This window comes from Hibiscus syriacus, unplaced genomic scaffold (assembly GCF_006381635.1).
Source record: "Hibiscus syriacus cultivar Baekdansim isolate YM2019G1 unplaced genomic scaffold, ASM638163v2 tig00110894_pilon, whole genome shotgun sequence".
NCBI lineage: Eukaryota > Viridiplantae > Streptophyta > Magnoliopsida > Malvales > Malvaceae > Hibiscus > Hibiscus syriacus.
In genome coordinates this window covers 37,706-51,323 of record NW_024062902.1, presented here as the reverse complement: position 1 = coordinate 51,323, position 13,618 = coordinate 37,706, and the positions used below count along the sequence as shown (strand labels likewise).

General features: G+C 36.6%; 1 protein-coding gene and 1 pseudogene across 1 annotated transcript; one reads left to right on the top strand and one right to left on the bottom strand.

Moving 5' to 3' along the window:
- Positions 1–4,678: 4,678 nt before the first annotated feature.
- Positions 4,679–9,856, top strand: LOC120145800 (pre-rRNA-processing protein TSR1 homolog). The gene is given in 22 exon segments (XM_039159523.1): positions 4,679–4,887; positions 5,011–5,087; positions 5,158–5,235; positions 5,328–5,459; positions 5,678–5,728; positions 5,821–5,952; positions 6,042–6,164; positions 6,268–6,345; positions 6,601–6,693; positions 6,777–6,899; positions 7,022–7,105; positions 7,525–7,574; positions 7,576–7,621; positions 7,732–7,932; positions 8,094–8,169; positions 8,281–8,384; positions 8,469–8,728; positions 8,817–8,903; positions 8,979–9,209; positions 9,352–9,430; positions 9,515–9,578; positions 9,677–9,856. Coding segments are annotated over 22 exon segments (2,379 nt in total). The 5' UTR covers positions 4,679–4,796; the 3' UTR covers positions 9,796–9,856.
- An 863-nt stretch (positions 9,857–10,719) lies between these two features.
- LOC120145798 lies at positions 10,720–12,059 on the bottom strand (annotated as a pseudogene).
- Between the last annotated feature and the right edge of the window lie 1,559 nt (positions 12,060–13,618).

Here is a 13,618-nt window from a genome sequence, read left to right as displayed (position 1 = left end):
AGGCTTGGCCATATGAGCGAGAAAGGGATGAATACACTTTTGTCAAAGGGGGAAGCTGCCGGATCTAAAGAATGTAGATGTCGGACTATGCGAGGATTGCATCTTTGGCAAACAAAAGAAAGTCAGCTTTGCAAAGATTGGTAAGACACCCAAGGCTGAAAAGTTAGAGTTAGTTCATACTGATGTATGGGGACCATCTCCAGTTCCATCTCTTGCAGGCTCATTATATTATGTCACCTTCATCGATGATTCTACAAGGAATGTGTGAGTTTATTTTCTGAAGAAAAAATCAGAAGTCTTTGATACCTTCAGAAAATGGAAGGCCATGGTGGAAAATGAGAATGGTATGAAAGTCAAGCGGTTGAGGTCTGACAATGGAGGAGAGTACAGAAATAGGAGATTCAGAGATTTTTGCGCAAACAATAGGATCAAGATGGAGACAACAGTTCCCATGACACCGCAGCAGAATGGCGTAGCAGAGCTCATGAACAGAACTCTAAATGAACGTGCCAGAAGCATGAGGATACATGCCGGATTGCCCAAATTTCTATGGGCTGAAGCTATTAACACTGCAGCTTACCTGATCAACCGTGGGCCCTCAGTTCCTTTGGATGGCATAATACCAGAGGAAGTTTGGAGCAAGAAAAAAATAAACCTTTCACACTTAAGAGTGTTTGGTTGTATTTCTTATGTACACATAGACTATGCTGAAAGAAGTAAACTTGATGCTAAGTCCAACAAATGTGCCTTTGTTGGTTACGGCGGTGATGAGTTCGGTTACCGGTTTTGGGACTATGAAAATCGGAAGATCATTAGAAGCAGAGATGTCATTTTCAATGAGAATGTGATGTACAAAGACATGTCAACTGTAGAATCAAGCAGCTCCAATACCAAAGCTGAAACAAAGGAATTTGTTGAGTTTGAGGAGATTTCTAGAAATAATGTTCAGATCAGTCCTGAAGCAGTTCAAGAAGAACCAGGCACACCGGAACTAAGACGCTCCTCCAGAATTCCTAAACCAACCCAACGGTATTCTCCTTCTTTGCACTACTTGTTGCTGACTGACAATGGTAAACCAGAGTGCTATGATGAAGCAATGCAAGTGGAGGATTCAGTCAAGTGGGAGTCTTCCATGAAAGATGAGATGGACTCACTTTTGTCAAATCAGACGTGGGAATTAGTTGAATTACCACCAGGCAAGAAAGCGCTTCACAACAAGTGGATTTACAGGATCAAAGAAGAGCACGATGGGAGAAAACGCTACAAAGCGAGATTGGTTGTCAAAGGTTTTCAGCAAAAAGAAGGTATTGACTACAATGAAATTTTCTCTCCAGTCGTGAAACTGTCTACAATCAGACTGGTGTTGAAAATTGTAGCTGCAGAGAATTTACATCTTGAGCAGTTAGATGTAAAGACAGCTTTCCTTCATGGTGATTTGGAGGAAGAAATCTATATAAGGCAGCCAGAAGGCTTCATAGAGGCAGACAAGAAAAACCTGGTATGCAGGTTGAAGAAGAGCTTGTATGGTTTAAAACAAGCTCCTAGACAATGGTACAAGAAGTTCGATAGTTTCATGAGTAGCAGTGGTTTTACCAGATGCCAAGCAGATCATTGTTGCTACATCAAGAGGTTCGACAATAGCTTCATTATTTTATTGTTGTACGTTGATGACATGCTCGTTGCAGGCTCAGACATGCAAGAGATTATAAACTTGAAGCAAAAATTGTCAAAGCAGTTTGCTATGAAGGATCTGGGCGCTGCAAAGCAGATTATTGGGATGAGGATCAAGAGAGACACAAAGTCAGGGACTTTGATATTATCACAGGCTGAGTACATCAACAAAGTACTCTCCAGGTTCAACATGCAAGATGCTAAACCAGTAAGTACACCTTTAGGTGTTCATTTCAGACTCTCCAAAGAACAGTCACCAAAGACGGAGGAAGAACGTGCACACATGGTGAAGGTGCCGTACGCCTCAGCGATTGGAAGTCTAATGTATGCCATGGTTTGTACCAGACCAGATATTGCTCAAGCAGTGGGAGCTGTTAGCAGGTACATGAATAATCCGGGCAAGGTACACTGGAAAGCAGTCAAATGGATCCTCAGATATCTACGGGGTACCACAAACAAAGCACTTTGTTTCAAAGGTGGAGATACGATACTGACAGGCTATGTAGATGCTGACTTAGCCGGAAATGTTGACATCAGAAGGAGCACTATAGGGTATGTCTATACTCTAGGAGGAACCGCAGTGAGTTGGGTTTCTCAACTACAGAAGATAGTTGCTCTCTCCACAACTGAAGCAGAATATGTCGCTGTTACGGAAGCTAGCAAGGAGATGGTTTGGCTCCAAAGTTTCTTGGAAGAGTTAGGCAAGAAACAAGAAAACAATGTCTTGTATTGCGACAGTCAAAGTGCTATACATCTAGCAAAGAATCCGTCTTTTCATTCCAGGACAAAGCACATACAATTGTGATATCATTTTATCCGGTCTCTTCTGGAAGATGAGATTTTGAAACTTGAAAAGATCAGTAGAGCTCAAAATCCGGCAGATATGTTGACAAAGACGGTGACTACAGACAAACTGAAGTTGTGTTCAACTTCAGTTGGCATGCTAGAGTAACAAGACTAGAAAAGCTGTTGCATTGATCGAGGTGTGAAGACAGATTAAAATTAGTCTTCAAGTGGGAGATTGTTGAAAGTATTAAAATGGTTTTCAAGTTTGATAACCAACTTTGAAAAAATGGTTTTCAAAGTATGGTAAATGTTTCTTTGAAAATGGTTTTCAAAGTTTGGTAAATGTTTCTTTGAAAAATAGTTTTTCAAAGTTTGGTAGATGTTTGTTGAAAAATGATAATGGGATAATAACAATTAATCCCTAGGTTTTAGGGTATTTACATGATTAAGTCCTTAAGTTTCAACTATAAATACCCTAGCTCATTTAGCTTCAATACCATCCCAAAAATCATTTCTTTCTCCCAATACTAGAGAGTTTTCTTGTGAGTAATGAGTGTTTTGTAAACACCTGTAAATTTTCTCTCTTAGTAAAAGATCTGCAGCAGTCCGGAGACGTAAGCACAATTGGCTGAACTCCGTTATCAATTTCGGGTATTATTTTTCCGCTTTTATTTTGCATTCTCACTAATCTGGTTATAGGGAAATTACTTATACTTGATTTATTTCCCAACAATATAACCATGAAATTATAGCCAGCACTCCTATTACAATCTAAGAAGCAATAAATTGGGTGTATTAAGAAATAAAGTTACCCGTAAGGTCTCTTCCTTCTTGTGGAATGCTTTAGCACGGACGACATAATCCTTGTGTTTCTCAAGAAGCTCAAATTTTTTCCTCGAGGAGCTAACAAAAAACAAGGAAATACACTATGAGGAGAGGCTTCTATCAATATGAAAGCAGAAGAAAGCTATGTGAAACGATGGCTATAATAAAGGAAAAAGTCGAGACTCACGGTTGAGCTCGTTCCTTGTGTGCCCGTCTGCTGATGGCATTCCTTAGTGATGGGATTTTTTAGAGGACGTAAAGCAATTTTTTTGAACCTCCAGCAACCTTGAACCAGTAGTATTCTCTGCCTCCAATGCTGCAATTGAAACGCAACACAAAAAATAAAAAACCCAACATAATAATCAAACAAACCCTGAATTGCAACGCACGACCGAAATCTACGTGAAAGAGAAAAATAACAAAACCAAAGCCCAGACAATCCATGAAAATTAGTGTTTAATTTTTCTGATGAACTTTTTTAATTTGAGGTTTGATAGTACACATGTTAAAAAAAAGAATGAACAATACTAAAAGCTACTCTAGAGAATCCATGAGAGCCCATACATGATACTTTATTCAATGAGTAGGATAGTTGTATATCCTCGATAAAACAAGTGAAAGAAAATCAGTTTTAGAAAATTGCATGCCTTCAATGTGTTTAAAGATGAAAGAAGGGAATGCATCATTTTTAGGTAGTGATTTTAGAGAGAGGAGTGAGACAAACATGGAGAAAGTGAATATGAAAGAGAAAGGGTCACTTTTAAGTAATAAGAATGTTCAAATGATGTCGAAAAAAAAATCACGTGACACATTAACATTTTATATCACAGTAATGGCTCTGTTAACAATCTACTTTCAATTTATTATAAATCGATAATATTAACGATCAAATTGTTACTTTTAAAATATCAGTAGTAAAATTTTTTATCAAACATTAGTGATCATTTATGCAATTTACCCTTTCTTTTTTCCTGAATTTATTCTTCAATTGTTTTGATAAACTACCTTGTTAGTCACCACATTTCTCATTTGGTCACCAATGTTTCTTTTACGAAATTGTCCCTAATATTATTATTTTTTTTATTTTGACCATCATTCTGTTAAAAATTAATTAACAGTAATATTAAGATATACCAATAATTTTAATTTTTAAAATGTATATATTTTATCAATAAATTTTATATGAAAATAATTTTTTAAATATTACTAATAATTTATTTGATGTGACCAAAATAGAAAATAATAATAGTTTGAGCGGTTCCGATCAAAAGTATTAAACACAACTCACATCTAACGGCTCCTATTTTGTTAACCTTATTTTTACCGTAAATTAAATTCTTTACTTTAGACTACCCTCCCTTCTTCACATATCCCCGCCGCCTTTGAAACCCTAATACTGCATCACTCTGCTATATTTAATTTTCTGATTTTCACCATACTGCTTGTTACTCAGTCTCATAGCGTTCGGCAACACCTCTACACCACCGCTATTTGAAACCCTGGTGTAGCTCACCATGGGAGGATCTCGTGCTCAAGTCAATAAGCCTCACAAAACCCGTTTCGCCTCGAAATCTTCTCGGAACATTCACAAAACCCTCCAAACAGGTTGCTCCTCTCTATTCATCTTCATGGCTCTAATTCATTTTAGTCTATTTTTATGATTTTATTTTTCCTATTAAGCATTTTTTCTGTCTTCTGAATAGTTCTTTGAATCTCTTTGTGATTTAGATAAGAATCGGATTGCAAAACCGGGCCGAAATGTAGCGCAGGGAGCCCGAGCTGCTCGGCATCAACGAAGCAAGATGGTGAGTGATGATAAATTTGAGTATGTGTTATGCATTTTGTCTCACTGGAAATTGTTATTTGATTTTGTAGCTAAGAGAGCAGAAGAAGGCAGCTGTTTTGAAAGAGAAAAGGGCTTCAAGTGGATCAGCCAGCCCTCCCCGTGTCATTGTAAAATTGTTGTATAAATTAATTCTCCCGATATTGTTGCTTTTAGTAGGTATCCCCCCAAAAAAAAATCCTATATGTTTCTTTTGTCGCAGCTTCTTTTCCCTCTTTCTGCATCTGTGGATTTAAGTTCACTTGCTGAAGACATTTTGAGATTGCTATCAACAGAAGTTAGTGGAGCCTTGTCATCAACAGTAGCTTCTTCAGAGTACAAACTACGAGCAACAGTATGCATCACTACCCTTTTTTCATGTTATTAGTTAATGAAGGCTGCTAGTAAATAGGTTTCAGGCTTTACTTCTCTTTGATTTATCAATTTTATGGTGGATATCATTTTATCTATTTTTTAGGTTCAGTGTAATGTTCTTGTAAAACGTACCTTTTAAGCCATTACCCTAAGTGCAAAAACTTGCAAACGTCTCAATCTTAAAGTTATTTTTTCTAGGTACTGCAAGCTCCTCGTGGGGATCTTTTATCGTGTATGGAAATGGCCAAGGTAAAAATTGTCATGATAATTTTTGTTAACCTCATTTATCACCCCTCTGTTTTATTTTGCTCCCTTATAGTTAATTGCCTTTTGAATTGTAGGTTGCTGATTTGATTGCTTTTGTGGCATCAGCTACGGAAGAAATCACATGTGACTATATTGATTCATTTGGAAGTCACTGCCTTTCAGTGTTCAGGTCTTTAGGTTTACCAAGCACTGTCGTTTTCATTCGTGTATGTTCCCAGTTCACGACTTTATATGGTTTGTATGCTTGTGGCTTTACTAAGAAAGCAAGTATTGAGGTTGAAGCTTTTTCTTCCAGGATCTACCTACTGAGCTTAAAAGGCGAAATGATGCAAAAAAGATTGTTACTTCTAATCTCACTTCTGAATTTCCAGAGGATTGTAAGTTTTATCCTGCAGATACGAAGGATGACTTGCACAAGGTGATTTTCGCTGCAGATACGAAATGATTGTGCTTCATTTATTTACATTTTTCCGCTTCTAATTCTCTCCAGTTTCCACTCTCAACTGATATGTTGATTGCAGTTCATGTGGCTTTTCAAGGAGCAAAGGCTCACAGCTCCTCTTTGGAGAAATCAACGGCCTTATCTCATGGCACAAAAGGTACATCTAGGTTCTTGCAGTTTTTTCTTGAATTTATACCTTGTTAAGGGTAGCACAGTTGATAAGGAAACTTTAAGAAAGGCATTTTGGCAATGTAAGCCTTGGAGATGTTCATATATAAAAAAGTTAAGAGTAATGGGTTGGACAAATAATTTTGGGATGGGTGGTTTTCATCCTTTTACATTTCATTAATTTTGTTTTAGATTATATGTTTGTGCCAAAATCTATGATCGTAAAATTTAATGAATGTTTTAGGTTGATACGGTTCCAGATGACTTCAGTCCAGAAAAGTGTACTCTTCTTCTCTCTGGTTATACACGTGCCCACAGCCTCTCAGTGAATCAGCTGGTACCTATATCTCTCTAAGCTTTTGCCTTATGTGTTTATCTGATGGTGGCAGCTCCTTAGCTCTTACTATCTTTTTACATTAGGTTCATGTGTCTGGTGCGGGGGATTTTCAGTTGAGTAAAATTGAAATCATGAAGGATCCTTTCCCTTTAAATGCTAGAAAAGATCGTAATGCTATGGATTTTGATGACATTCAAGATGCTGAGGTACTCTCTTTGTTTTAAGAGAATTCACCACTATTTCAGAAGCAAGAAAAGCCATTATTGTGTGTACTGGGTAGCAATGAGGTGAGTAATTAACTTCTAATTTCTGTTTTTTTTTATTCCAGGTAATTTGTTCCCTATCTCCTGATCCATTAAGCCAGGAGCCTTTGCTTGTTGAGAATGTTCCAGATCCACTTGCCGGAGAACAGGTAAATTGGATATCAAAGCTTTAAATATCTTGTTCACAAGCTCTTATTATGATTATCTGTCACACCTTGCTTTCTGGCATACAGATCGACTTACCCCTTTGGCCCCCTCATTCTTATTCAATACTGACTTTCCTTGTATTGTTTCATCTCATTTTAACTGTTCCTTTCAACTAGTAGTCAGATGTGGTCTTTTTGGAGTAATAGTAATTGCCATGCATGCAGCAAACATGTAATATAGAACTAAGAGAATTATGTGGTTAAAACATATACCGAATTTTATCCAACCTTCACACTGATTTTGTATCTGCTTAACTAGCTTTCAATTGTTTTTTTAATTACTTAATATTCAATATGTACACACTTACACATTCTTCCAGCGGATGTTGAGTGCTATTTATACTGTTGTTTTGTAATGATAGACATGGCCCACAGAGGCAGAAATGGCTGAGGCTGATAGAAACCAAAAGCAAAGAGGATGAGAAAAGATCTCTCCCACGAGGCACTTCTGAGTATCAGGTCTGATTTTTCTTACCAGTTTCTGGGACTAACAATTTCTATTGACCATTCTGTTTCTCGTTCATATTTATGCATAATGATCTATTTGTGATCACTTATCGCCTTTGCAGGCTGCATGGATCATAGATGAAACAGATGAAGAGGATTCTGGCGCAGAGGATGATGGAGATGATGATGACATGGTACTGGATGGAGGAGAAAGTGGCTTTCCTAGTCAAGAAGGCACCAATAATCTTGACTTTGAGGAAGATCAAGCTTCCTTGTACTTAAGGGACTCGGATGAAGAAACTGAAAATGATTCAGTGATGATGGTACGTCTCCTTGATGCTTATGTCCTGTTGTAATTTTTACTTGAATTATAAGGAAGTGTCAGCTATATGTTATTGTATATACGTGTTCCATGTGGCATCAATATCGTATCGTTTGCTTTTAAATCTTCAAGGTGTGAATAACGTTCCTTTGCTAAATGCAGGAAGGGGAGAATTTGACGAGGGAACAGATAGAGGATGAGATTAAAAAAATAAAAGAGGCACATGCTGAAGATGAGGGTATTTATGTTTTCTGGATGGTTACTAGAGTTTTTGTTCTGAGCATTGCCATGTATGGGCACCTCTTGTAATGTAGATGCTAATACGCTGTTGGTTAAATGTTAATTTCAGATTTTCCAGATGAAGTGGATACTCCACTAGATGTTCCTGCTAGAAAGCGATTTGCGAAATATAGAGGCCTCAAGTCCTTTAGAACATCCTCATGGGACCCCAAAGTAATTTATTGTGATACCATTTTAATAAGCCATGTTAGAAGTTAATGTTATGAAGTTGTTAAAAGTTTAACTGGTTATTGTTAGGAATCTCTACCTCCAGAATATGCCAGAGTTTTTGCATTTGATAACTTTGCAAGAACACAGAAGCATGTTATTGCAAAAGCCTTAAAAATGGAGCAAGAAGGCAGAGATGATTGTGCACCAGTTGGTTCATATGCAAGGCTTTACATCAAGGATGTACCTCTTCATGTTGCTTCAAAATTGTGTGCAGCCTCTAGAACAGCACCTGTTATATTATGTGGTCTCCTGCAACATGAGTCTAAGATGTCTGTGCTTCATTTCAGGTATCTTCTTCCTTTAATGTATTCCTGGTTATGAGTAGCAGCAATATACTTTATTTATTTTTCTTTTCTAATATGATTTTTTTGGTAGTATAAAGAAGGTTGATAGTTATGATGCTCCTATTAAAGCTAAGGAAGAACTCATATTTCATGTTGGTTTCCGCCAGTTTGTTGCTAGGTAATTGCCTCTATACCTTTCTACTTCTTTAGACACTTTACCAAAATTTTGAAATCTCTATCTGGTTATTTTCAGACCGATATTTTCGACCGACAATATTAATTCAGACAAGCACAAGATGGAAAGGTTTCTTCATGCAGGGCGTTTTTCAATAGCCTCAGTATATGCCCCTATTTCTTTCCCACCTCTCCCTTTGATTGCTCTCAAGAGTGCAGCAGGAGTGGGTACACCTGTAGTTGCTGCTGTTGGTTCCTTGAGAAGCGTCGACCCTGATAGAATAATTTTAAAGAAGATTATATTAACTGGGTATGGATTCTTTTTTTGGTGACGAAGTTGATTGAATTTGTTATGATATTGTTGTTTCTTATACCTGGATTTACTTGTTTTTATTTAAAGGGAACGGTTTTTGTAGTTTGGATTTGTTAATTTGGATTATATTTTGGTGCAGTTATCCGCAACGGGTATCCAAGTTAAAGGCGACGGTACGGTATATGTTCCATAATCCCGAGGATGTGAGATGGTTTAAGGTAGGATGATCTTTACAATTGAGAAAATAAACGTTACTGTGACCCAAATTACAGTTCACATTCTTAATCTGGATGTGGTTGCAGCCGGTAGAAGTGTGGACCAAGTGTGGTCGTCGTGGTCGAGTGAAGGAACCTGTTGGTACTCACGGTACGTGATTGCTAACGTACAATACAATATGTAGCTATTTGACCATCTTGATCAAATATAATTGTAGTAGTAAATTTTGTTAATTTTTCTTTTATCAGGAGCAATGAAATGCGTATTCAATGGGGGCCTTCAGCAACATGACACTGTTTGTATGAGTTTATACAAACGTGCGTATCCGAAGTGGCCGGAACACCGCTTCCCCGCTCTTAATGCTTGATCAGGACTATTTATACATGGAAATTTTTGACACCGTTTTCATGTTTGCTTTTAAATATATTCTTTTTGACAAAAGGGGAAAAAGAACAGCTATATATTTGTGTTCTGATCTGATTTTATTTCTTTCAATCATCGTCAAAGGCATGTGTGCTAAGGTGTTGAAGATCTGGGCTTGGAAACTATTTCGACCTCCATGGCCATTTTATCAGGCAGAATGACGAGTTCTTGGTAGAATAATATTAAAAACTTTAGAAATCAAATTATGAACTAAAATGTAACACGATGTAACCCCAAACTAGGGGTGTAAATGAGTTAAGTTTAGCTCGAGTATTGCTGAGTTCGATTTGTCTCGAAAATTTGTGAGCTTAAAATTTTTTAAGCTTGATTCGAATTTGAAACCATGAATTGAAGCTCGTAAGCAGTTCAAAAGGGCTTTAGATGAAAAAAAAATTCTTAAGCTGAACTCGATTAAAATTTTGAACTTGAACCTTAAATACATGAAATTTTTATTGTATTTTTTAAAAATAAATAATACATAAATATTAATATTATTAATAATTTATTTTTTTAAAATGAAATCTTAATTTATTATATTTTGGAGCTGCTTACAGATTTTCGAGTCGAATATAAAGTAGTTTGTTTCGGCTCGTTAAGAATTCGAGTCGAGCTCTAGTCGAGTCTATTCAATCCGAGTATTTATCGAGCCTTGATCGAGTCGATCTCGAGTAACTCACGATCTGTCTCGTCTCATTTACAGCCCTATCTCAAACAATAAAAGTGAGCACAATTTAATATGACTTTGATAATTTCTGATTCGAAAAAGTTCTAAATTTGACTTGGGTTATGAAATATAGCCAGAATAACTCAGAAGTATTAATACTCTTACCAACCAGTAAAAATATTAAACTGTTTAGTGGTAACTTTATTAAATCGTTAAATTCAATGGGCTTTGTCCTAAGGTGGCAAATGCAAGGAGCTCTTGATTCTGCTCCAGCATGACCATGTGTTGTTCCTCCAAGAACACCAATGCTTCGATTCCATTCTCAATTGTATCCATGAGAAGGACCGTATTCTCGATCGCAGCTTCTGATTCGGCACTGGCCTTGCATACCCACGTCGGCTTTCCCCACCCATAATCTATATCATACAAACCAAAGTTGCACCAGCTCGTAAAATTAATAACATCAATCTCACCACCACACGATGCCTTGCCGATCTCTTTCATATGCTCGAAATATTTAAGCCATCCTCCATCTCCTTGTAGGCCAGCAACAAATCACCATCAATTTTCCTTATTGCTTTCCTCAGAAGGCGAACCAAGTTGTCCAACTCTGACTCGTTTTCCGTCACAAGCGCGGCCGCGACGCATAAGAAGTTTCCGATCGAAGTTTTTGGGATTTGTGGCACTGCCCTTTGACGAAGATTCACCGTATGATTTATAAGAGTCGATTTTCGGGTGTCGGATTTTGATTTGAGAGTTGTGATGATACACTTGGTGATGAGGGCAGAGACGACTTCGACTCGTGTCGGATTTGGTAAACTTGAACTTGCTGCTCTGGCCTTAAGTGAAGCTATTGCCGAGGCATCAAAAACAATTCTTGTAGTTCTACATGTTCTTTCTTTGAGAAATGTGGTCATTAGTGTTGAGGTTGCCTCCTTGGAGAATGCCACATTCTGTGGGAACACAACCGAGGCATCGAAATCCGGTAAAACAGCATCGTCGTCGGATTTACGAGTCACTGAAGCCCAACTTCTAAGAAATGATGTAATGCTAGTTGCATCGGCGACCATGTGCGAGAAACGTGTTCCGACGACAACGCTGCCACACGCAAAAGACGTGACTTGTATCATGGCCACATAACCTCCTGCACTCGTTGCAGGGAGGAGTTGAGGAACATAAGACGAATCAGTGAGCTCGAGAAGCTCCCCGAGCCGATGATTAACTCTAGCCTCAACGTAGTATGCCCCCTCGTCGTTACAATCGACGGAAAGATGATGGTCCTCGATCCTCCCGGCGAATGGGTAAAAGAGATTCAACGTTTCCGATAGAGATTCCTTAAGCAACCGTGTCCTCCTAGAGTTATCGGCAATGTTATCAGCCGGTGGAATGCTGGTTTCGTTGTTCATATAAAAGAGGACCATAGGAACATAAATTGGAGGAAGGAACTGATCCAAAAAGGAAAGCAAGTGTGTTCTAAGATGATGAGGCGTTGGAGAAGATGGTTTGATCAATTCTTTGGAAACTATTTCAACCTCCGTCACCATTTTCTCTTGCAGGAAAATACTCTGACGCTTAGCACAATCCACATCATTTATATATATATAAATAGATGTCTTAACCTTACAATGCACACGCAGATTGTATTTAATAATCAAAATTTATTTTCTTATAACATATAACATTAATTATTTAATAACTATTATGAAATAGTAACATTTGTAATTAAATATATATGCTAAAATGCATTAATTCCTCATCTTTCTGTGTTACTTTGTTTCTTCATCTCCCCTTCTCGTTAGTTGAAAACTATGTTTTATAGAGATATAGGAGCGTTCATTGTCAAATGAAATTTTTTAATTTCTTCAAAACTTGACATGCGTATCTCATTCTTAATTAAATATTAAGATTAACCCACACAAGATAAGACAACATAAGTATCTTTGATCACTCGATCAATTAACGAACCTCTCAATTAGCTTTATTCTAGTGCTTAATCTATCTATTTTTCAAACGTTACAAAGTTGGTACTTGTATTTATTAAATCTGAATAGAACATGCATTGCTAACACTTATGCTTCAATTCCATTCATGTACAGAGTTTCCGATATAGTGGAACCACATGAAACCACGTGGGTGGTTCCGGAGTGCAACGGTCTAATTTAAGATTAACTTACGATGATTTTTAATCTAAAATATTACATGTTAAACTTAAAAAATTATATAATTTATAATAATTTTGGTTACAACACAAAATGTTAAATTGCCGCGGATTTAAATGTTAAGTGTCCAACTTAAAATATTATACAATTTGTAATAACTTTGATTATGATCGAAAAATTTTGTCGGTAACTTTGTTTAGTTGTAACTAGAATAATTATGCAATTTACATTATTTGTTGTAGAGAAATAGTATTTTCATTTTTAACCTAAAATATTATTCTATCGCAACAAAATAATTACAATTTTAAAAAAAAAATAATTATAACCCATTTTTATCTTTTTTTTCTTCCTAATCTTATATTAACATATTATATTTTAAACTCATCCGACCCACGTTGGCTTTTCCACCTAAAATCATCTCATAGAAACCAAAGTTGCACGTATCTTTTTCATGTACTCACAAAATTTAAGTAATCTATCACCTCTTCGTAAATAAATTTAGTAAATTTGATTCGTACTCGATTATTTAAATTAAAATTCGATATAAATCTAAATAAAAATAATATAAAATTATGTATACAAGGGAATTTGAACACAAGACCCTTTGTAAAATAGGGTAAGGCTAAATAAACTTGATAAATTTGACCCACACTGATTACCTAAATCGATTTATCAAAACCGAGACTTAAAATAGACCCGAACATGATGACCCAAGTTTGTTCCGAAACTCAAAAAAACTGAATCGAACCGAATTTTAGTATCGAAAGTAACCCAAACCGAAACTAACCCGAATTTTAGTTAAACCGAAAGTAACCTGAACCGAAAGTAACCGAACTAAAAATAACTTGAACTGAAAGTAACCTGAATTTAATTTATCTAAATACGATTTGAACCGAACATTAACCTGATTTTAACCCAATAATTGAATTAAAGTGTATAAAAAA